The following is a 25,610-nucleotide window of genomic DNA, read 5'->3' on the forward strand; positions in this document are numbered from 1 at the left end:
TAATTGTACGTTGTGCTTCAGAATACATTCCAGGAGCTGCAGATCATGAGGCGAAGCCTAAATTTATTCCGTACCCAAATGATGGACTTGGAACTGAACATGTTACGACAGCAGACTATGGTGTACCAGCATCTAACGGAAGAGGAGAGGTGAGTGCGTTTTAGGAGATCGCTCCTTTATTAACCATGTATGAGGACTTGCTTCCACTTGTGTTTTGATTCACTTTTGGCTGTACTAGAAGTAAAGCTTTTGTGGCAGACGTAATCTGTTTTTACTTCTTAGCAAACTGCCGGTTGAGCCAAAAGGAGATTGTTATGGCATTTACTAATACAGTTGTTGTTAGCCTTCCAAATGATAAAAGCCTCTGAGGGGGAAATGGCTCCGATCTACAGAATCTAATGGCTTCTATTGTGTTGGTTTCTGTATGAACCAGTGGTAAACCTTGTGATGAATGTGACGGCTTACAGAAGTGCAGTATGGTTACATAGGGTGCCATATAATGGCTGCTTACAACTCACCGCTTGTATAGGACCATAATGTGGCCTTGTAAATGTACAGTTTGGTTTTGAGGTAAGAAAAATTATGTGGCTTGTCACTAGAGCCCAGCAATGCAGGTAGGTTTGGGTCACCTGAATCCAGTTGTGTTTTTACCTTGTGAACCGCTGTCTCCGTTGCAGAGATGCCACTGTTATTGCCTCTCCACAGCAGCAGCATCACTGTTGTCGCTCCTAATAGATCATTTGAGTGTGATATCTCTGCAACGTAGCCACCGATTTACAAGCAGAGGACACAAGTTCGGGCAATCAAACTATTTGCAGGAATGAGTTGGGTTGTCAAAACTGTCAGTAAGTTCACACTGCAGAGCCTCTTACTGACAGGCCTTTACCTCTTTCTGCCAATTGAGACTTGAATGAAACGTCATACCCAAGATGCTTCTCATTTCCAGCTCCTTTTCATCTCCGGTCAGTGTGAATCTGCTGACAGATCTTTGTGGAAAACTGCTGGTGAAGTTTCCAAAGCTATGGAATAATTCCAGAATACATTTTTGTGTATAAAGGAACCATGATAAAATCTGCACTGGTCTGACTACTGTCATGCAAAATTCACAGATAAGCTTAAAAAATGAATGTAAAAGACTTATTTGCTCAGATATATTATGGTTTAGGTATGAAGCTGATCAGCTCCAAGGTCTGAGGAACTCTGTAAGGATGGAGCTGCAAGAGCTGGAACTACAGCTGGATGAGCGGCTCCTAACACTTGAAGAACAGCTTCGAAGTTTTCATGTGTCCTCTCCTTTTCAACGCCAGGCAGCAATGGTACGTCCTTGTTAGTTTTAATACTTTTATTATAGGATACTTAGATGTATTACATTAAAGCAAACATACAATCATAAAAGATGTCATAAAGGAATGGTACATGTGAATGAGAAACTTTGTATTCTGCTCACTTACAGAAGTCTATGGAGAGGGTAGGTGGATGGAGGTGGTTGTTAACTGAAGATGCCATTAAAGTCAAGTTGTACAGTCTTGAATATACTGCATTGTTATAAGGCCCCCTTCACACGGGGAGAGGATTGGCAGATTTTGGCCCCAAGAGTGACACAGGAAGCCGCGTCCCTCTCGAGCCAAAATGCACCTGCCACGACTGTCACGGCTTCCAACAGTTGTGGCTTCCCCTTCCGGAGTACGCTCAAATGAATGGGCCCCAGTACGGAGGGTGCTGCCGCGAGGCGGACGATAGGCCTGGATCAGCCGCGGAGTCCGCCTGAAGAAAGGGCAGCAACATGCCTCTCATGGAAAAAAGTAAACCGGTGGTCCTCATAGACCTCCATTGTGAGGGGGCGGATTATGACGTGGATTCAGCGCCATAATCCGCCCCCTCTTGTCCCATATGATGCCTAAGAGCCTTCTGGCTCGGTGTAGCAGAGTCTAGCAGCTGCAGCTATTTTGTATTTTATTACAAAGTTTTTGAACTTTCACTTCTATTCATTTCTGAAAATCTTTTTTTACAATAGGCATTACACTTTAAGGCCACAAATAAAACTGCTCTTTTAATTTATTCTCTCTGTAGGGAATGTATGGTGCGCGGGGAAGTACGGATAGTTTGGTATTTTCCTCTCCATTGAATGTCATGGAGCCGGTGAGAACTTTGTTTTGGCGGGGCATCCTTATGTAGCCTGATCCCTTTCCAATTGGCTATGTTACAATATTTGCACATGTCATTATGAATTAACAAAAACCTAGTAGATGCGGCTGGATGAAGACACAGGTCTATCAAGTCCAATATTTAACCCCCGTGCTGATTCCAATTGCCCCATGCATAGGGGAAGAAAATTCCATCCTGACCCCAAACCTGGCAAGCCATTTAAAACTCTGGATTAACCTGTCTTCACTACAAATCTAAAACCTGTAGCCCATAATATTTTTCCACACAAGAAAGGCATCCAGGCCCTTGCATAACGAAACTACAGTTTCCATATCCCGTGGGCAGTGAGCTCCATAGTCCCACTTATATTAAATCTATGATGCTGGTGAAATGTTCTTTCCTCTAGACGTAGAGGGTGTCCCCTTGTTACAGGCCTAGGTTAGAAAGGTCTTTGTACTGCCCTTCATGTATTTGTACATTGTGGTTATTCAGTTTAGAAAAAAAAGCACTTCTATGGTGAGAATAATCACAAATTTGTTAGTCTGTAGAGGTCACATGGTGGCTCAGTGGTTAGCACTGCAGCCTTGCAGCGCTGGAGTCCTGGTGTTCAAATCCCGCCATGGGCAAAAAAAAACATCTGCAAGGAGTTTGTATGTTCTCCCCGTGTTTGCATGGATTTCTATCCCATATTCCAAAAAAGACATACTGATAGGAAAAAAATGTACATTGTAAAAAAAAAAAAATTGTTAGTCTGTCGTTGTACTCCAGTCCAGTCACTCCCCTATTAATTTTTGTCTCCCTTCTCTGCACTGTCATGTTAAATTGTTGTTTTTGTTTTCTTTGTGTTCGGTATAGGTAAATGAGCTGATTCGAGAACAGAGTCATCTAAAATCAGAGCTAGGCTTAGAAGACTCAAGACTAGAGCATGGGGGTGATCGTTGTGAATCTGCTTTCTCCCAAGCACCTTCGGATTCTTCTTCAGTTGGCTCCAGTCCACTTAAATATAGGAAAGGCCCACTAAAGTCTTCAGACTCTATTGAGAAACCAAAAATCCAAAACCCTCCAGGAAAAGCTGTATATCGTGCTACTGTAGCCTTGACTCCAAGTCCTCCAACCAGAGCTGGAGTCAGTCAAAACTTTGCAGATGAGTCGCCAGAAGAACAAGGAAACTTGACACTGGAGTCATCGGAAAAGAAAGACTCTGAAATTGACCCTAATGTTGCTGAAGCAGGTTCACGTTGGAGTCCTGAAGAAAACCAAGAATTACAACAAGTAATACGGGAGGTAAGTTACTATTCGGCGGCAACTCAAAGACTGTTACATAAGTGTGATTTCAATGGTTATCTAATTTTGGCAAATTGCTGCTGACGCTAGGTTCACAGCTGCGTTCTGGTCTCCGTTCTGTGCTTTCTGTCTTCTACATGCAAGAAGACGGAAAGCACAGACCGGGTCCGGCAGTGAGCGGCGATGAGCGTTTCATGCGCTCCGCCGCGAAACCGTTTTTTTTAAAAATCCGGACACAGAGTACTGCATGTCCGACTCTGTGTCCGGATTTAAAAAAAAACGGTTTCATGGTGGAGAGCATAAAACGCTCACGGCCGGACAGCTTTCTCACCTATTCAAATGAATGGGTGAGAGACTCCTGCAGGTTTCCATCTCCTGCTCTGTTTTATGCAGGAAACGGAAACCTGCATAACGGAGTGCCGGGCGAAGATGTGAACGAGCCCTGAGATTCAAATAACTGACGGCATATCTTAACTACCAGGACAAACCTTATGGAAACAGTGTAGAATAGCAGCACTACTTGCCTATATCCATAAGTTCCATTGGCTATGTCATTTATGTAGGTCCACAGTTGCACAAACCGTGTAGCTCAGCTGGTTCCATAGCTGTCATTCACGTCTATGGGAATCGCGTGTAGGGCAGCATTGCTTACTTTTTTCTGTATGTCATCTGTAGCAGTCTGGACTTGTCATCAGTTCTTTCTATCTTGGCAAAACCTGCTACCTATCTTTGTGCTGACAGTTATCAGGGACATTGCATGTATTCTGCTACACACTAGCCATGGGTGGTAAGCTTTATTATACAACTGGACAACCTCTTAACATGGCCTTCACCCTCAATAGCTGTCATCAAACTCTTGCGATTTTTCTCGACACCGCCATACACTTGCACAGTCAGTTCAGCGGCGCATGTGTCATGTTCTAAACGCATAAGCTGCTGCTAGACATCACTAACAATAACCTAAGCACTATGTAGTAAGTTCAGCTCACTTTTATGTGTATGGCCATCTTCAATTCTGTCCCAGTTATGGCCATTATAACTAAAGAATGAATCTGTAAGCGATTTCCGCTGCCATTCTATGTACAAATGATGATGGCTGCTAACCAGGAGATCCCTTTGAAAGCATGACTGATACATACCATGTTCTCTGGCCACTTTCCCTACATGTACTGTGGCATAATTTAAATAGAATAGAAAATGAATATGAATTAAAATATTTCTATCATGGGCAGAAAGTGTTTAGTCGTGTAGTGATGTTTTACAAGACTGAGTTATTCACGGTCAGTATGCAAAACCAACTTGCTATCAGATGGTGGGAGCCTGATCTGCATCATTCCTGATGGAACAATGACTAGAATACAGATGACATTTTGTTCTCTGCTGTTTTGAATGTACATACAATTGTGAATAGTAGGTGACAGAAGAAATGTCTTGTGTTTGTTACTACTACATGATTTTCCTTGTTCTCGCTCTGGTTGAAACAGAGTCTTATTCATCTCCCAGATCATGTGTCTGTGTTTGGGTGGCATATATGATTGTAATGTGTGACCTGGGCACAGCCTACTCTGTACGCACATGATAGTACATGACTGTACAGAGTTACTCATGCTGCAGTACTTTTGACACATCCAAATGGCACAAAGGATTCAAAAGATTGGATTTTTACCTGTTCAATCCTTTGGCATTCCTTATAAATTGTACCAATCTTCCTAGAGGACAAACGGCCATACTCTGTGCCATTGTATCTATAATTCCACTCCATCCATGTAACAATGAGAGCATGTTAGACCAATTTTTAGGCTACGCTCGTAACTGCATCCATTCGGAGTCGCCAATGCAGATCTCTCAGAAATTATTGGATGAAAAAGTAATTGAACAAAGAAACTCAATGGTCACAAATATAATCAAAGGGGTCTGCTGGGCTTAGCCATAGAGCAGATCTGTTTTTCTGTTGTTCATGCGCTACAACGGAGCAGAAGAACGAATAGTCAAATATAGATTAAAAAAAAAAAAAAATCAATTAAAGGAGTCGGTCAGCAGTAAATTGGCTACAAACCTAGTCCTTGGAAACTGTAGAGTCCCCTCTACAAGGTACAAGTATGCCTGTGTTCAGCTTTAGACCCCATTATGATGTAAATGGATGCTTTATTTATATGAAAATTATGTTGAGCTGATATCGAAACATCAACACACAAACCCCGCCCCCACCCCAAAGCGTGTATCCCTAACTTGAATAGAATTGCAATCTAAATGAAAATCTGCCTCCAAAGCTAAATATGAGGCATATTTGGAAACTGTAGACTGATGAATCAAGGTGGCCGGGACATGCAAAGTACTGTGTTTTTGTTTTATAAGTTGTTGCAAATAAACATGGTTAATTCCTGTAAGGGCTAGTTCACATGAGATTCCGCATGAACACATTCAGTCGCGGCTGCCGCAACGGGATGCCAGTGCAATGTAACGGCATTACATCGTGGCTTTCCACTCCGGATTAGGCCCAAATGAATGGGCCTAGTCCGGAGGGTGGTGTCACGAGGCGGACGCCACCGCTGAATCAGCCGCGGAATCCACCTGAAGAAAGGGCAGCTCGCTTCATTTTTTTTTTCCACGAGCAAGAACAAATCGCTCACAGAAAAAGAAATGACCTGCTCCCATTGATTTCAATGGAAGGCGGCAGGATTTTGACGCGGATTCCGCGTGAAAATCCTGACCATTTTGCCACGTTTGAACTAGCCTTTACAGTGCTACACCTGCCTGGAGTTTAAATCTGGTATTGCAGCTAGAAGTAAATTGGGTAGAACTGCAATACTGCACATAACCCCTAGCCAGGAGTAGCTCTGTTTTAGGATCGAAAGAATCCACTTTTTTGTGAACCTGTACAACCTATTTAGGGCTGGTCTAGAGTTGGCCTTCTCCTAGCCACCAATAGCACATCTGTTGCGTAATAGACCCACCACTCTTCGGTGCATTGACTGGTTGAAATGAACTTTCTAGATTTGAATTTTTATTTTCTCTGAAAAATGTGAGTAAAATTATTTGAGGGCAATGGTTTCAGATATAACTCGCGTGTGTATATGTTTGTACTTTGTGTGCACATAATATAGGTAGTGTCTAGCAGTTATTTGAGATAACATTTGACGTAGAGGACATGATCTATATACTCTGCAACCTATATCAGTAGTGTATATCTTCCCATTCGTGTTGGTTACTGTTTATGTAAGATTTGCGCTCCCTAGTGATTGTAGCTGCCTATTTATTCACTGTTGAGTTTTGTGTATTCTAATAATCATTCCTGTCAACCATGAAGCCCTGTGTGTGTAACACTATAAATATATTTACAAGGGGTTAAAAACCTCTGTTAGGCCCACTGGAACCAGTCTGCAGGGAGGATTCAGATACTGGGTTCTGTTGACAGACTCTCTTGTCTATGTCTGACTACTGTAGGTTCTTAGTCACACACCAAGGCTTGTAGAGCAGTTGGACATGGACTTAGAGCTAGTGCTAATGGCCATTGGAATAAAGACCGATCATGTGATACACAATGCAGAAATGTTAAAGAAATATGATGTTACTTTCTCTTTTAAGATTAAAGAAGCGATTGTTGGAGACATCCGACGAGAAATAGTAAGTGGACTACTAGCAGCTGTATCTTCTCCGGTGCGATCAATGGATGGGAGAAATGAGAGCAGGATTTGAAGGGTAAGTTGTCAGGGTACAGCCTTTTTTTTTTTTTTTTTTTTTTTTTTTTTTTTTTTTGTGAACAATTTTGAGTATGAGTACAGTACTTGATCATAGCCCTGGATGTACTATGATGTCATTTGTATCACGTAGGGGGTTGCTTGGCTCCGGCATATTAAACCTTACTATACCTTACTAGAAAGGTATTGGGTAACTAATCTGACAGTATGCAAAACTAATAAGTTAAATATTAAAGGCAGGCGGACATTTACGTTGCTAGAAAATTAGAAGGTGTTTCTTTGTTAAACTGAAGTTTTATTCCTTTTTTATACGTAGATCAGAGGTCACACGAGACGGTTGAACTCTTGGCAACCTGTAAGAAGAATTTGGATGAAGCTATTATGCCAAGTTCAAGAATCCAGGAGGACTATCTGCTGCTGAAATGATCTACTGTTTATCTTGTATCTCCCCCACCCCCTTAAATTGACAACCTACCCTTTTTTTGTGTAGTTTGGGCACTTTTTTTTTCTTAGCTTTCTGTTAATATGAGGACTGTGGAGGTTTCAGACAATATTTATTTTAATTTACATGTTTGCAAATATGTTTTTTTTTAAACTTGAACATTTCCTTTTTTTTCTTTTTTTTTTTTTCTCCTTCTTCCCCTTGTTAAATTTTGCCTACTTGCTGGGAGGGATATACAAATGTAAGGAAATGCATTGTCGAGTGAAATAATAAGACTAATATTAAAGTGCATGTGGCTTTGACACTGACCTCCATGAGGTATAGACTGTGCAATAAGTGATTCACTCTGAGCTTGTAAGGAACTTTTTTTTTTTTTTTTCTCTTCTCTCTACTGCTGTGTAGTGCCACTTTAAAGGGATTGTGCAGGCGTATGCAACTGCCTCATCTGACATCCGCTTGGCATCTTACCAAGGGAACCATGCAACACCCATTGAGTATTTTGCATAGGACCCATGCAAGATACTCACTGGGCATACATTGCCTTGGTACCGGTTTCATTTCGCTATGTCAGATCAGACAGGCAGGTGTGCCTACAGTACCCCTTTAAACATATACCAGTCACCTGCACATAGCTTAAGGAGCCATTTTGGGGACTCTACCTTTACTAATAAATACTAATCCAATGGAGCCATTAAACTATCACTGAGGAACAAGTGTGTAGATGACACGTACAGTGTAAGCAGTTTTCCCTAAGAGCTGTGTTATGTTACCTGCGTGGTAGAATTTATACACTTATCTTCAAACTACTTCTTTAAAGGGGTTGTAATAACTAATATCTGGTTGTAATAAACCACATGAGCATGCAAAGCGACCTCACCAAGCAGCCAAGTCATAGTGCAGCATATATGGCAAAGAAAATTGCATCCTTCCTCAGTCGCCTGAGAGGCCTCAGCCTAGTCAGTGCTTGCAGCTCCTTAGTTGGGGCTTCTTGGATTGACTACTATTTAACGGGTTATCTTGGATTGGAAAACATGGCCACTTTCATTCTGGAACAGCTCTGATTTTTTATCATGCAGTGACATCACATTCAGCTGAATGGCACTGAGCTGGCCATGAAAGTAGACATGTTTTCTAATCCTAGATAACCCCTTTAAGCAGCTCTGTCTTCAGACCTCATCCATGAACACTGTTGGAAGCAATTTTATTTTCTTATTTTGCAGTATATATTGTGCCGTGTGAGCGCTTTGTCCTCCCTGTCTAAAGCCGCTAGACCTTACTAGGCCCCTTTTGAGTTTTTACACTGAAAGTGAAGCTTCATGCACAGGATTGCTAACATTTGTCGGTTGCCCATAGCTCATAAACTAATCTCATGTGCCATATTTTAACACTAGAACTGTTTCTATTCCTATAAAGTACTGTCTGTTTTTGGTGTAATTTACACATTGTAGAAAGGTCTCTTCTCCTCCGTGAGCCCTTTATCGTTCTGTTCCCTTAACACCATCTGTTAATAGATGTTAAAATATTTATGTGAAAGTGATGTTAAGACCAGGCATGTCATGGCACATTGATCGGAGCAGAAGTGTTTGTTTCATTTTTAGATTTATGTTCTTATGAGCTCTTATTGGAACAATATTTGAGAGTATAACTATTGTGGAAAGTCTAAAAGTATATACATTTGTTACTCTATACACAAGGGCTGATTTCTAAATATATTAATAAAGTATTTATTTTGCATAAAAAATTATTTTTGCATTGTGTGCTTTTAATGGCGTAAAAAGAAGTAAAAAGAATTGGTGCGTGCTGTGATTCGCCAGGCAAATACCATCTCAGGTAAGATTCAGTCCATAGAGGTAAGGTACAAGTCAGACAAGCTTGTCTATCTCAGCAGGATTGGTCATAATTATGTATATGGAGATTTATTAACAAAAAAAAAAAAATGTTAGGAAGGGGAGCATTTGGGCATGTAGAATTTTAACATGGATGATTCATTGTTCATGTAATACATAAACCACTCTCAGGCCTCGTTTACATCGGTAATCTGTTCAGGGAGTCTTCATGGGGACACCCCTCTCCCTCCCATCCCTGAACGGATTACCGAACACACTGGCAAGTGGTGTGCAGTGAAAACACACAAACCCCATAGACTATAATGGGGTCCGTGTGCTTGCTGTGAGATCTCCGCACTTCACAATCTACTTTCCTGTCCGCATGATTCGTGCAGAGATCTGACGGCAAGCACACAGACCCCATTATAGTCTATGGGGTTCATGTGCTTTCACTGCACACCACTTGCCAATGCGTTCAGTAATCCGTTCGGCGAGTCCCCATACGGACTTGAATGAATTACCAAACGCAGATGTGAAGCAAGGGTCAAGGTTGAAATGGACATACAATGCCAAACAAGCATGTTTATGGAGGTGTCTGGTGAATTGGTTTGAAAAAAAAACAAAAAAACCTACACTACAACTGAATCACATCTGCGTTGGAGTCTCCGCTGATTCCATCTAAAATTGGGTAGAGAAATAAGTCCTGCAAGGAGAGCTTTTCTCTCGACTGTTCCAGTATTAAACCAGTAGAAACCCAGCAAAACTCCTAGCTTATGGGGTCCACAGGACGCCATCTTTTGAAGCCGACAAGCTCTCCGTCTTTTGTGTCCCCATGTAGACCCGACCAACAGAGACCTGTAGCTGTGGAATGGATGGCATAGGAACATCCTTTCTTTGGTAACCGCTAGGAGACAGAAATTGATCTGAAATGTTTAATTGGGTTAATCTTATTTTTGTGAACATCAGTAAGGTTGTATTTAAAACTCTTACTTCAGCGACTATCACCACACAAATATATATTTTTATCGTCTCACATTATATTGTATATGGATACATTTTTTTCTCTCCTGTTTTTGTTCTGACCAGTTTAAAAATTGCACCACATCCCTCTGTTTTAGAGGCCAAGTTGCCACTTTTTCCCTTCTTTCCTACATTAGAAAAATTCGGTAGGTATCTTCTCCCTGCCCATGTTGAACAGAGAACAAACACAAAATATTGCTTCAAGCCTTTCAACATTGATGAGGAAATCTACTTTAACACTAGAGATGAGCGAGTAGTATTCGATCGAATACTCGTATCGGTCGAATACCATGTGGGAAAACTCCATTGAATTCAATGCAAAAACCTCCTCATGCTCCTCATCCTGCTACTTCCGCAACTTGGAGGATCCAAGGTGTCGAACTTTGGTTTCCATGGAAACCGGAACAACATTCCCGTTTTTTCCCATAGACTATAATAGGATTCGATATTTGAACGAATACTACTCGCTCATCTCTATTTAACACTAATCTCATCTTAATCATTAATACTGAAGATTATTGGCTAAGAATATTTCAATCGTAATTCTTTGAGCAGATGGGTCACCCAGCACCCAGGGATTTGGGCCAGTAGTAATGTGTGGATCCTTGTTACTCCTTTCTACACATTCTCTATTAAAACAGTATGAGAACGGGGTCCAAGGTGAAAAACAAATGCTGCATTTTTCAGTACTTGTAAAGTGGATGTGCTTCTGGCTAATCCCATCCATAAATTACAGAACAACAAAATTGCGGCGGAAATGCTGTGTTTTCAAAAATCCATGCATTTTGGACAGTTTTTCTGCATTTTTTGGCTGTGGCTCTGCTTTGTGGGGCATTCATATGGAGTAACGCGGCGCTGATTCTGGCACAATAACTCTGGTAAGAATCAGCGCTGCAAAACAGAATCCCATTGAGTTCAATGGGTTCTGTTTTACGCATGGTACACATTGAAATCAATGGGAGGCTTTTTTACCCATTGATTTCTATGTGTACCGCATGTAAAATGGAACCCATTGAATTCAATGGGATTCTGTTTTGCAGCACTGATTCTTATACGAGTTATCGTGCCAGAATCAGTGCTGCATTACTCCATATGAATGCCCCCTCGACATAAATTGTGTTTTTGTCCAAATGGAGCTTCTAGAGTAGTAGAACAGCCACTGATTTGGAAACTCCCTCCTCTGCGGAACATTGTAAAACCTTTCCCTTTCTTATGGATGCCTGCCCAGTCACCAAACCTTGCTCTACTACGTTTTTGTTGAACAGGTTAAGGTTTGTTTTGTTTTTTTTCTTGGGATGGGGAGGGGGGGGGTAGGTTCCAGAAGCATAAATGAAATATTTTCTTAAAATAGAATCCTAAAATGGAAAGTAATGTCCGAAAATATAACCTTAAACGGTTGAGGTTTTTGTGACAACTGTAAATCGACCTTAACTAATTACTTGTCGTAGATTTTCGCGTGCGCTCCTGTCAATTAATATCAATTTGTTTGCCTTGTACAAAAGATGATAAACCTTTTTGTCTAAACATCAGGACAAGCTAAAAGTGGTAAGCTAGATACATACGACAACTAAGCCTCCTCACTTTCCGATTTGTCATGATCAAATATTAATGGTCCATCAGCAATACTCCGAGGGAGCTTATATTGCATTTTTGAGTAGACTGTTAGTAATGTACAGTGGATCTATCCACTTCTTCAAATCCCAGGGCTCTAGGCCATTCAAGGCTAGCACTGCATTTTCAATTAAGCTCTGAGTGAATCCCTGGCATGTGCAGAAGCAAAACTGGTGCACAATTAGCTTATTGTTCCTTTAGCTTTGTGCGGAGAGGATCTGAAGGACTGGAGAAAAAAAAAACGGAGGCAGTTACAAGAACAGCTATTGATGTGGAATAAGGGAGTTGCTCTTTTCATGCAGCAGCACTTGATAAGACTGAATATACGGCTATCACCAAACTACATTCAGAGTCATCTTAAAAGCGTTTGCCTGGGGCTAGATACTTGGACTGCTCGGCTTTATTGGGGCTATCAATTTTTTTTTTCCTTCCCACTGCGATCTGTACAAAATGGAACCCAACAGTCCTAAAAAGATACAATTTGCTGTGCCATTATTTCAGAGCCAGTTGGATCCAGAGGCCTCAGAACAGGTAAAATAAAAAGAATAAATACATTATATACATTTTTTTTTATTTTTTTCTGTTAATATTTTTATCTATTACTTTTCTTCGCATGTGGGTTTATGGTGTCTAGAACATGTTAAAATATATTGATACTTAAACCTATTTTCCTATACTCCATTTACAGTCCTCTACACTACCCAACTTGGTTATTGATACGTCTATGGATATCTTATGTAAATCTGTTTTATTATTACACTCATAGCAATGTTGCCCTAAGGGCTCATTTACATGGCCATGAATGAGGTCTGAATTCCCTTTCTTATTTTCTTTACGGAAATGTTGTTTCTTCCTTACTCTAAGAGCCAATCTTGTTTTTGCAAACGCAAAGGAACAAAAAACCCAATCCCTAATATTTCCATATAAATAAGCCCTAAGAATCTTGTGGTCTGTCATATATACCGTAGTATAACATGGAATACAGCATGTTGGTTCACGGATTGCTACGCATACTAGGTTGTGTTAAGAATATTAATACATCTCTCGGTATTGGCAACTATTTTATATAAAGTGCTGTATTCAACATTACCTTAGAAATGGAAATATTCATTCTAACTAATACATATTGAATGTCTTGTCCTAGAAGAGACTCCTGCTCTTTACATTAGTAGTATGCTCACATGCTAAAAAGTATGATGCTGTCAACAATACAAGGAGCAATTTTCTTCAGATATTCAAGTACAAACCGTATTATAGATCTGGTTTATAGAAGTCATAAAATATGATTTGCAGAATCTGGTTATATTGGAAGAAGCTGGATAAAAATCTAAAAAAATTTTTTATTTAAAAATGATCTTTCTCCAGGTGCTCTATAGCTCCATATAGTGCTGCGTCAAATGGTATTATCAGCCAAACGCACATATGTACATAACTATTAGAATACGTATTGATATATAGTGGAATCTTGTTTAGACGACAACACAGAATTGCTATGTAATGCAATACAGACTCTACGTACTGGAAAGTTCTTACAGTTGTTTTCTTATAGATTCCTTAAGGTATAATTGAAAAGGAATTGTTTACTTCGAGTGGATGAAAGTCTATCCCGGTTATAAGTGTGTGACTGGTTACTAGACACGGCTATAATTCTTGTACATGAACACTGGTGTACCTGTGTGCCCATCGCATGGATTGACTTTTAACCACTGGACATACTCCGTTTCTAATGCATGACGGTGAAGATTTGGTAAAGAATGTTCTAGTGTCGTGTGTCCTAGTCATGTGATGGACAGAAGACTGAATACATGTACGACATGTCCATATCATCAGGACTCCAACAAATATAAAAGTATTCCACACCTTCCCAAATATACATGGGCTGCATTCATGTTGGGACCATACTATGCACATAGTCCACTGTTGATGGTGGTGCCAATTCTGGACTATGTCACCCAGACAGATTTTTGTTTCTTAAACTACATTACACTTTTAATGCAACACATAATATTAGTTACATGGCCACACTAAAATTGCCAATATCACATACACTTAAGTCCAGAAGTATTTGGACGGTGACACAATCTTCGTGATTTGGGCTCTGAATGCCACCTCTTGACATACAATTGAAATATCATGTAAAACATTTAGAAATTGCAACCATTTTTCTCCTCGTTTCAAGGGCTCAAAAGTAATTGGACAAATAACATTACTATGAATAATATGTTCGGTTTTAATACTTTGTAGAAATTCCTTGGCAGACAATGACTACCTGAAGTCTGGAACCCATGGATACCACCAAACACTGGGTTTCCTCCTTTGTGATGACTTGCCAGGCCTTTACTGCAGCTGTCTTCAGTTATTGCTTGTTTGTAGGTTTTTCTGCCTCAAGTGAATGGCATGTCTGATCGGGCTTTCAGTCTCATGATAGTCTGTTTCACTTCCATTGAGCGGTCCTTTGACTGCATGGTGTGGGTTCACAGCAACAACTTCCAAATGCAAATGCTACGCCTGGAATTGACTCCAGGTCTTTTACTTGCATGATGATGAATTAAATCATTAACCATCAAATACCTTTTGGGATAACTGTCCAATTATCTTTTGGTCCCTTGAAAAAGAGGCAGCTATATATTAGGCCTGGTTCGCATCTGCTAAAGGGAATCCGCATGGGGACCCCCCCAGAACGGACTACCAAATGCATTGACAAGCAGTGAGTGCTGAAAGCACATGGACCCCATAGACTATAATGGGGTCTGTGTGCTTTCCGCACGTCTCCGCACGAGTCTTGTGGACAGGAAGTAGATTGTGAAGTACTTTTCTGTCCACATGGTCCATGCAGACACTGCGTGGAAAGCACACAGACCCCATTATAATCTATGTGATCCGTGTGCTTTCATAAGCTCACCGCTTGCCAATGCGTTTGGTAGTCCGTTCAGGGGGCTCCCCACGTGGACTCCCCAAACGGATTACCAAACAGATGTGAACCAAACCTTACAGAGCTGCAATTCCTAAACCCATCACCCAAACTGAAGCTGAGAAGTCTGCACTATAAGGGTGCATTCACACGGAGTAACGTGCCGCGGCACGTATACGCCGTGTGAGATTTTGAGCGCTGTATACGCTCCCATTGATTTCAATGGGAGCCTGGATCGTATACGCCGCATGATTTTATGGCCGCAAAATAACGCGGCGTATACGATCCAGGCTCCCATTGAAATCAATGGGAGCGTATACAGCGCTCAAAATCTCACATGGCGTATACGTGCCAGGTCACGCGGCACGTTACTCTGTGTGAATGCACCCTAAGCCCATATTGATTATATACTGGTATTGTGAACATGTTTTGGTAAACTGCTAAAAACAGTAAAACTTGTATCACTGTCCAAATATTTCTGGACTTAACTCTATAGATAGGTATATGGAATATCATAGGTTATGAAACAAGCAGACAATGAACGTTTCACTTAAAAGGGGTCGCTGTTTTGGATTCTGCCCTGTCTTGTATTGAGTTGGAACATGCATAAACTGAATAGCCATCTTCTGGACCATTGATCTCAAGTAGACTGTGTAATATGACTACTACGTGGTCTAGTCAAAGGGCTATACGTATCTGATCAATATGCCTAATTATGACTAGGACGTGGTTTATATTCAGTGTCTGTGTTTTATACAGATCAGAAAGAGAAGGCCGACACCAGCGTCTCTGGTTATTTTAAATGAGCCCTCACCGCCAGGTACGTAAATGCTAATATTTTATATATAGAACAAAGTACTGTATTCTCGATTTTACCATGACCAGAGCTTTTCACTTTTGTAATGTTGTTAGTTTTATGGGCAATGTCTCCTTTTGACTACGATTGGCAGTATAGTATAATAATACACAGTATAATATCCTTTTATTATATATACATTTTATCTCATTATATATTGACCTTGCAGTTGTAGAAAACATAACTTATAATATTTTATTATAATATTATAGTATAAGTTATGGCTATAGATCTTTAGTGAAGGTAAGTTGATCCAGGGTTTTATACTGACTGCCTGGGAGTTGGGAATTTATTTTCTCCTGACATGGGGCAGTTGGCATCGGCCTTATGGGGTTTTATTTGCCCTTCTCTGGATCAACGCTGTAGGGCAGGGGTAGGGAACCTTGGCTCTCCAGCTGCTGTGAAACTACAACTCCCAACATGCTCCATTCACTTCCATGGGAGTTCCAAGAACAGCAGAGCAAGTATGCATGCTGGGAGTTGTAGTTTTGCAACAGCTAGAAAGCCGAGGTTCCCTACCCCCTGCTGTAGGGTTATATGTTTGACTTGATGGACCTGTGTCTATATTTCATCTGCTATGTTACTATCCTTATTCAGGGGCCATGCTAACCTTCACGGTATTGTTCCAACTTAAGCATATGTGCTGGCTAACCGAGCACATCTACTATGTTACTATGATGAGACTCCCCTTTTCGTGACGTACCTTCCAATAGGTGGCACTAAAGGTACAATATACCTTTTTTCCCATCAAAGAAAACTTATTTGCATACCTTTCCCCAAAATTCCAAGGGCGCCTGTGTTACTAATAAGTCTCCCTACTCTGATACAGTGATCTTTTCAATGTGGCAAAGTACCCCTCCTGACCCACGTTAGTAGTTTCTTATCTAGCCAACTAGTACCCTGCCCTGATGAGTGAAAACTGAGGCCGCTCTCTGTGGATGGCTGTATTTTCCTTTTAGAAGAGATGTTCTGGTATAGCGTATATCCCAAGTCATGTCACCAGGCTTCTTAAAAGTTGATTATTAGCTTATAGGAAGCTATGTTCAATAGCCAAGCAAGAGATACAGTTTTCTTTTTCCATCCAGCGATTGCCTATCTTTTCCTGGAATTCCTGTGCTATATCATGGTGTGTACCATCTGTGTCACACCTTATTATTGTGACATTGCTATGTCCATTATTCCTGTACTGTCATATCACTGTATACAATATCCTCATCACTGCGACATCACTAGGTTAATCATATCTATGCTGTAATTTCATTGTCCACTATCCATGTACTGTGACATCGCTTAGTGCAATTATCCCTGTGCTGTGACATCACTGTATCATCACTGTGTGTATTATCCCTGTACTATCACATCACTTAGTGCAATTATCCCTGTACTTTGACATTACTTTTAGAGATGAGCGAGTACTGTTCAGATCAGCCGATCCGAACAGCACGCTCGCATAGAAATGAATGGATGTAGCCGGCACACAGGGGGGGGGTTAAGCGGCCGGCCGCCGTCAAAGCGGAAGTACCAGGTGCATCCATTCATTTCTGCGGAGCGTGCTGTTCGGATCGGCTGATCCGAACAGTACTCGCTCATCTCTAATTACTTTGTATTATCCATGCACTATGACATCACTGTGTGTATTATCCCTCTACTGTGACATCACTTTGTGGAATTAACCCTGTACTGTGACGTCACTATGTGTATTATCCCTGTACCGTTATATCACTATATGTATTCATGTACCGTGCCATCACTTTGTTCAGTTATCCCCATATTGTGGCATCACTTTCTGCATTATCCCTGTACTGTGACATCGCTGACAACCTTTACTCCTAGTGGGAGCTGTAATGGTGGCCAGGTTGTTTGTCAGAAACCAATAACAAAGAAACAATTGAACAGAAAACACTCAGTGTCTTATAGCAAAGATTTTATTTTATGTTAAAGGGGGGATAGTACTGTATATATTAAATCCCCTCTGCTGTTTATATAGATCAACCATAGAAAGGGAGGGAGGCAAACTTTATTATAAAGAATGGGCTCATTGTCCATAAAAGGAAAAAAATTCCTTTCTGACCCCAAGTGGTGATCTTCGTATTCAGTGTATTTAGATGCATTTATATAAGTCTGTATTTAGTTGATTTACAGTAAGTAGTGTGGAGCACAGGCTTCTATTCTCATAAACTGCCTCTTAACCTACGTCCGTCATCTCATTATAAATCACTGTTTTAGTAAATGTTTTTTTAATTAATAGAAATTTATCAATAAATTGACAATTGAGATTTTCCATTTGGGGAATGTCCCTACACATAGATACTATCCAGTCATAGTTGCAGGTGTCCGTGTACAGTGACACACACCTTTGTCAAGGGGAGAGGTAGTTATTGATTATTCATATATTTCTAGCAGGAATAACAGGCATGTCAGGTGATAAGTCTTCCCAAATGTCACCAGGACACGTTGTCTTCAAATAAGAGCCTATTTTGCAATGGTCTTCCAAAACTAGTTCCATCAACTAAATGGGCCCTTGGACTTGGCAATCATGAGGTTAGAAACAAGAACCCATGCCAATATCTTAAAAGCAGAATGATTGATCTGAGCCATTCGTAGCAGAGAAGAGTCGGTTGATGCTTTTTCCTACTGGCCTAAGAATAAGAGGTACAGTATGTAATCTTAATGCCAGTGCTGAGTCGTGTGTTTTCTGGAAACGACCAGTGTAAACATGACACAGCAAACCACACTGAGATGATAACTAAGAAAAAAAAAATATTTTACTATCTTTTACTGTCATACTCCGTGATGTTTCCAACTAGTTCACCCATCTAAATGTCACATGGGAATTACTGTTGCTATCAAAATAACCAAACCACAGCCATTGGATCTCCCAAAAAATTGAATAAAAAGTGATCAATATATCAGACAATCCCCAAAATAGTATCAAGAAAAATTACAAATGGTCCCGAAACAGAAACTTTATAAATTTGATAGCAACATGAGTATAGGTAGTGTGTCATTTTTACCACATAGAAAAAGCAGTAAAAACAAAACCCATACGAAAATGGTGCAATTGCAAGCTGAACATGATTTCCTATTTGTCAAGAGAGACCAACGGGGGGCAGCATTGGGGTAAAAATGTAGTATCAGTATTCTTTTATATATGTTTCTTTTATTTTTAACCCCACGCTGTTTCTAATTTTCCTTCACTTCACCAAAAACCATCTTGAGAAATCCCTAATCCAACTTGAGAAATCTGAATTTTTCATTAGCTAAAACCATCTAGACAAGGTCTAACGAATTCCGATTGTCCACTGATATTAGTTTTCTATTTTTCTCAATGAATCAAATCAGAAAAAGGGTTTCCTTGTTGAAAACACTGAATATTTTTCTCTCAAAATACTTTTTTTCAGCCCCCAGCATTGTTCAAATCTTTAGCAAGTTGAGAACGTGTGGGGTCACACGGTGGCTCAATGGTCAGCATTGCAGCGCTGGGGTCCTGGTGTTCAAAACCCGCCAAGGGCAAAAAACCATCTGCAAGGAGTTTGTATGTTCTCCCCGTGTTTGCATGGATTTCCATCCCATATTCCAAAGGCATACTGATAGGGGGAAAAAAAGTACATTGTGAGCTCTATGTGGGGCTCACAATCTACATTAAAAAAAAAAGAAGTTGAGAACGTGTATTGTTAGATGTTAACTGTAGACTCCCTCCACAGTACCGTAGCTCCAGGGTGTGCGGCGGTATCATTTAATGTGTACAGTATGAAATCATTATGAGCTTAGTTGGCAAAACCTCTCTTAGCCGGAAGAATGAAGCTGTAAAGAAAATGTTCATGAAATTATCAGTTGACCATATAATAATAGTTAATGGATTCAGACTGGGAAAAAGTGTCCTCTATTTCTCCCAGAAACAGCACCACTATTGTGTATGGTCTGCATGTGATACTACAGCTCAGACTCCTACCTGCTGCTATGTAGTGTGAGGAGAGTTGGAGAAGAAAGCTGGGGTACACACATTCATAAATGTACCCCATTGTTCATATTTTCTTCAAGCAAGAAAAATCTTGAAATTAATTGAGATACATGAGGACATATTTATTAATACTGGCATACCGTCATGTGGTGTGCACCATATCCTCAACACAGTCCATACCAACTGTGGGAAAAGTGCAGCTATTATGCTATATCAGTGATACCATTTTCACAGATACATCATAGACTTGAGTCTATTGAAGGATACGTGAAATCGGTTGAGGAAATGGCATGTTCTGTTTTTTTATTTCTCAGATCAGTCACATGGGCTGTGTGAATTGATATCTATGGTCCACATGGAGAACCCCCAGATGGAATACAATTGCAAGCGCTGTGCTGTCAAAGCGCACGGACCCCATAGACTATAATGGGTCCATGTACTTGCCGCGCACTGCCCGCATGCATTTAGAATACATACACTAGTGTGAACCAACCCTTAGCGTCATTTGATATTGCATTGATGTCCAAATATGTTTAAGAAAGTTTCTTTACTATTAGACTAGGGCTATACTGAGGCATGTGTCTTGTGACTGCAAGTCTCAGACAAGTTGGGCTACCAAAAACGTTTCTGTGACTTGCTGTTAGGCTTTTAGAGCTGCATTGTGACTGTACGAAAACCTCAGACAAATCCGTTGCCTCAGGCCTCTTATGTGATAGTCTATGGAGCTGATATAGCATCATATCTAAAAGAAAAAATGTGCTTGTTGTTCATAGCAACCTATCACAGAACAGCTTTCATTCTGTATTTCACCTTAGAAAAATGAAAGCTGCGCTGTGATTGGTTGCTATGAGCAACAAAGACAGCTTTTCTTTTAGACATGATCATATATCTGCCTCCTATGACTGTAAAGTCCCATATTGCCTCCAACCTCCAAGCACAAAACGAAGGGTCTTCTCACAGTCACATAAGGCCATGGGCTGCAATGTGGCACCACGTGGTGTAAACACTGTGATTGCCCACGGCAAAAATGCCGCAGAAACACATAAGGCATTTTACAGTCTAGCGAATCCCATACCCACAATGTGGGAAAATGTGAGTGAGACGCTACGATTTCCAAAACCGTTGAGGTTTTGAAAATCGCAGCATGTCAATTATACCTACAGAAGCGCTGGTGGTTTCCCTATTGGAAACCTCTGTGAACTTTCTGTGGCAAAGTGGCATGTGGAAAAATGTAATGTTGTTAAGCAACACAGCACTTTATTGCTACAGGACGTCACGTGGTGCCTAAGGGAGCGTTCACATTACCGTCATTGTCCGACAGGTAGTGTCCACTGCTAATGTACGTTCAAAATCTCGCACGGACATTAGCATCGGACACCGACTTTTCAAGCGGACAGAAAAAACCTACATGTCGGGTTTTGTTGTCCACTTGAAAAGTCGGACATCTTTACAAGCCGACAGTGAAGGACAGGCACGGAGTGCAAAAGAACGCACCCGATTGCCATTTAAATGAATGAAAAGTGTCATGGACACAGCTAGTGTCCGCTCCTAATGTCCCTGCGAGATTTTGAACGGACACTAGCAGCGGACACTACCAGTCGGACAATGACGGTAGTGTGAACGCCCCCTTAGCATAATGGGGTTTTCTGGACAAAAACACTTGACCTCTCGATATCCGATCAGTTAGGGTCCAGCATCCCCAGTGATCGGCTGTTCTAGGGAACTGATACACAGAGAAGGAAAGAAGCAGACAGCTCCTTTTTCTGTGTAGTGGCTGAACCGAGTTAGCTTTATGTGAATGGGATCTGATCTGCAGTAACCTCCTCTGACCACTGCAAAGATATCAAAGCCTTAATGCTAGCCATAAAGGGGCTGTCCCATTGAAGACACTTGTCCCCTATACACAGAATAAGAGGATAAATGTTGCATCACTGGGGATCCAATCACTGGCTCCTCCCCCAGCAATGAGGTGAATGGAGGTTGAAAGTCCCCCATGCCTCCTCCATGTGAATGAAATGCCACTCCAGTCATTGCTAGTGGCGGCTATCTCTGGCAGCCCCATATGGAGTACTGGTCACACAAGGACACTAGCGTTTCATTCATATGGATAAGGCATTGGGGGTTTTCAGTCCTCCAATCTCTTCATTGCTGGAGGACCCGGTCGTCGTACCTCTAGCAATGTGACACATATCCCCTATCCTGTGGAAAACCCCTTTAAATATATAATGAATAATCAGACTGAGGGAGGCGCTTGCTTTGGATAATGTGCATTGCCACTATCAGCCTAAACAGGAGCACTTTAGTCCGACTGTTACCCTCGTGTACATGATTATCTAAGTGCATATTTTTAGAATTTTAATTCCATTATCACTTTTTCTTTTCTCAATCTCGATGGGATTTTTTTCCTTTGTGAACACCATCTTTCCATGGTCCAGAACAAGAGCAAAAACAAATTCCCTTTAAGACTGCTGAGTGCAATGGAAATCATACAGTGGCATCCATTTATGGTTGATGCTGTTATTGTATTTTCAATCATCTATGATACATTGTAGCAGTAATATATAATTATTAGAGTGGAAAAAATGGGAGTGTGCCAGCTCATTTCCAGTTAAGGGCACGTGCCTCCCGACATAACGTTTCCATTGGAATATTGTTAAATTCCACTGATAGATAATGCAGAACTCCGAATCATCTTTACCGATTTACAGAAAGCTGAAGTCAAGTTAAGTTTAGCAATATTTTACAGTATGAGAATGAAATAACCTTAAACCTTGAAGTCAATGTTAGCCTGCTCCCTGAAGACCATGGTTGAGCGCTGTATTGTGTGAGTTGGCGCGGTGCCAGGCTCTGAGCTTTTATCCTTGGTGTTCTGCTTCCTCTTAATATTTTATGGCTGACAGTCGAATCTGATATCTTACTGTAACTCAAAAGGAAGTTGACTTCTTAGAAGCAGATGAAAAAGTGACGGTGCTCGGTATGGGAAAATGTTTTGTTTTGCTTTTTTTCCCCCTTTTAATTCATCAGTTCGGGTTATAAATAGCAAAGGAAAAACGAAGCTACGAGGGCACAGACACACGCACACACGTATACAGTCTTGTTTATGTTACTACAGTATATAAGATTGATATTCTGTTAAACTCCTCCCCTATTTAACCCCTTCCTACATCCTGGCTGTAAAATATATATTCTACCTGACTATGCCCCATACAGCCAGGCTGTATACCTGCACTTTAATGGAAGATAGCACAGAATTGAACTTTGCCATTCAAGAGCTCAGGTCGGAACCAATAAATAGTTGGCTCCTTATCACAAAAGAAAAATTCTAAACACAGTGCTCAAATTGCCCCCATGTAATAATGCATCCATCTAAGGCTAGGTTCACATCTGTGTTGGCGTCTCCGTAGAAGACTCAGCCGCAGATTCTACCTAAAACTGGCAGAGAGAAAAGTCCTGCAAGGAGGATTTTTCTGTCTGTCACTTCAGTAAAAAACATTATAGTCTATGGAGTCCACGGACACCCGCTCTTTAAGGTCCCTGAATACTAGTGTGAACCTAGCATTAAGCAGAATTTAAACCCAATCCAAATAGACATTTAAAGGACTATTCCCATCTCAGAATTTATGGCTATATCCAGATGCCTAGGGATAGTGTCGCCGGGGTCTAACTACTGATGGCAGAGGGACCAAAAGCCCCATTGCAGCCTCCCTGTGAATAAAGAGCCAATGAACTTGGGTGACCAGTGCCCCATTTACTGCTACTTGCTTGCTACAGATTGCGGTCCCATTGTCCCCATAGCAGTCAATGGAACGCCAGTCACACAAGTGCATAGTGCGTCATTCACAGGGAGACTGGATTCTCTATCATTATTATTCTTTGCTTATGAACATGTCTAAGTGGCGTAGCTAGTTGTGGGTATGAATGATTTCACATGTGCAAACAGGAATTTCTAAATGAGTATATCAGGAAGGTCAGTAGCAGGGGTGTAACTTGAGGGTTGCAGAGGGTGCAGTCACATCGGTGCCCAGGAGCCTTAGGTGACCCATAAGCAACGGCATCAGTATTGAGATTGCAGCTTCCATCTGGCCCATAACCCAAGGAGACCCACAGATTACCCCTAACCACACTAAGGTGGATTAAACTCCTTATCACTTGTAACCATCACTATCAAGAATTCACTGTAGGGATGAGGTAGGGGGCCCCGGACAAAAGATTGCACTGGGGCACACAAAACTTTAGTTATACCACTAGTCAGGAGTAATAATAATGTAATTGCTCTCAGGAATTTTGATGGCCTAGTTAGCAGACCTACTATTTGGTCAACACCAAGTAACAATTAAACCTTTTTTTAATGAAATTCCAGTAGAAATACTGTTTGTGAAGTTAATATACCAACTGATACTATATATACTGATTCCATTAGCTCTTAGAATATCTATTGTAGTCTCCAGGGATTCTTAAAAATGGTTACTCCTAGTTTAAATTGCAGTTGGCAGTGACTGAGTTCACATGTAAATAGGTATCAGATATCCGTTTAGTCCCTTGACTGCTATTTGAACACTTGACTTCGATGCACATTATTGCTTTTCCATTATATTGGAAGATCTCTAAACATGATACAATTCTTGACCAAATTGAGAAGTTTGATCATATTGCACTATGACTAGTATTGAGTGTTGCAAGTGTTAATTCTTATCAAAATTCTATGAGTAACTCATTCACAGAGAAAAACAAGCAAATATAAGTGACATTATTTGAGCAGGAAGTAAATATAGGAATTGTATATTAAATAATGGAAATGGTTATTTTGTTATAGTATTTTGTGCTTTGTATCTTATGTTGTTTCCCCTTTATTTCGGCCTCTCCACAATTTACATTCCACAACTTCATTGCTTCCTTTCTGTCCTCCTCCAGGAGTGGCGACCCAAATAGGGGCTATGCACTGGATTCCTGCATTTGCCAAAAAATAGCACCATGAGGCAATTGCTATATTATTGTTAAATGTTGCAATGAAGAAAAATCACTGTTTGGGTGCATTCACATGGAGTAACGTGCCACGTGATGTGGGGTAATTCTAAGGGTGTCCGCCTCAAAATCCTGACCAAAAAGATGGCTCTCATTGAAATCAATGGGAGCCGCTCGGGTCCTTTTTCCGTTTCCCGGAAAAAGAAGCGAGATGCTCATTCTTCAGGCCGTTTTGCATTGCGATTCGGCCTGAAGACACTTCCTCCTCTGGACTAGGCCCATTCATTGCACCGGCATTCAGTCGTGGCTACCCGGTCTGAACTTACCCTTAGAGGTAGTGCTAGATTGAATTTTTCTTGTGGTATCATATTTGCATATTCTTTCACTAGTTTAACACTTATCCACATTTATTATGGATGATAAAAAAATATTCCACTACTTATCATCTTCACAAATATCTTTACTGTAAATATATTCACAGTTGGACTCATGTTGTGATTCCTAGTACATTTGCATTAAGAAATGAAGTTAAAATTTAGTAGAAAATAATTATGAATCATTATGGAAATTGGAGTTTTACTTTACTGACTTTCTCTGTAAACAACTTGTATAAAGAGGAGCTTTCATGTCCTCGGGTACATGCGGATTTAAATACCTCTAGAAAGCCGACAGTGCGCTGAATTCAGTGCACTGTGGCTTTCCCATTATGTGCCCGGGGCTGGAGATAATGGAGCCGTTACCAATCTCTGTCTGCTGTCAGTAGGGTGTTCCTGGTCTAGCTGGGCTGTGAGGAACGCCCCCTTGTCAGTACTCGTCCATAGATTAGTACTGGGGGGGTTCTTCACAGTTGAGTGTCGTTGCTGGGAGGTAAGGAACTCTGACAGTACAGTGCTA

The 25,610-nt window shown here is 40.9% G+C and overlaps 2 protein-coding genes and 1 non-coding gene across 4 annotated transcripts in view; 2 read left to right on the forward strand and 1 right to left on the reverse strand.

The window, feature by feature from the left end:
* ITPRID2 (ITPR interacting domain containing 2) overlaps nt 1-9,271 on the forward strand; it is a 54,714-nt gene extending 45,443 nt beyond the window's left edge. Inside the window, exons 14-19 of one of the 2 annotated variants that reach the window (XM_075283789.1) lie at nt 22-149; nt 1,166-1,316; nt 2,071-2,139; nt 3,001-3,429; nt 7,015-7,128; nt 7,444-9,271. In XM_075283789.1, the coding sequence (XP_075139890.1) occupies nt 22-149; nt 1,166-1,316; nt 2,071-2,139; nt 3,001-3,429; nt 7,015-7,125 (888 nt within the window). In that variant the 3' untranslated portion in view covers nt 7,126-7,128; nt 7,444-9,271. The remainder of the gene's footprint in view (nt 1-21; nt 150-1,165; nt 1,317-2,070; nt 2,140-3,000; nt 3,430-7,014; nt 7,129-7,443) is intronic. The other variant, XM_075283790.1, reaches the window with a different exon arrangement.
* Nucleotides 9,272-12,241: 2,970 nt separating this feature from the next.
* Nucleotides 12,242-25,610, forward strand: part of PPP1R1C (protein phosphatase 1 regulatory inhibitor subunit 1C) — a 28,056-nt gene continuing 14,687 nt past the window's right edge. Inside the window, exons 1-2 of the mRNA XM_075283830.1 lie at nt 12,242-12,557; nt 15,697-15,757. Of these exons, the coding sequence (XP_075139931.1) occupies nt 12,477-12,557; nt 15,697-15,757 (142 nt within the window). The 5' untranslated portion in view covers nt 12,242-12,476. The remainder of the gene's footprint in view (nt 12,558-15,696; nt 15,758-25,610) is intronic.
* LOC142217763 (U6 spliceosomal RNA) lies at nt 16,346-16,452 on the reverse strand. Its single transcript, XR_012717409.1, has one exon. It is a non-coding gene; the product is annotated as a U6 spliceosomal RNA (small nuclear RNA).

The sequence above is a fragment of the Leptodactylus fuscus genome, chromosome 8 (assembly GCF_031893055.1).
Source record: "Leptodactylus fuscus isolate aLepFus1 chromosome 8, aLepFus1.hap2, whole genome shotgun sequence".
NCBI classification, from domain to species: domain Eukaryota; kingdom Metazoa; phylum Chordata; class Amphibia; order Anura; family Leptodactylidae; genus Leptodactylus; species Leptodactylus fuscus.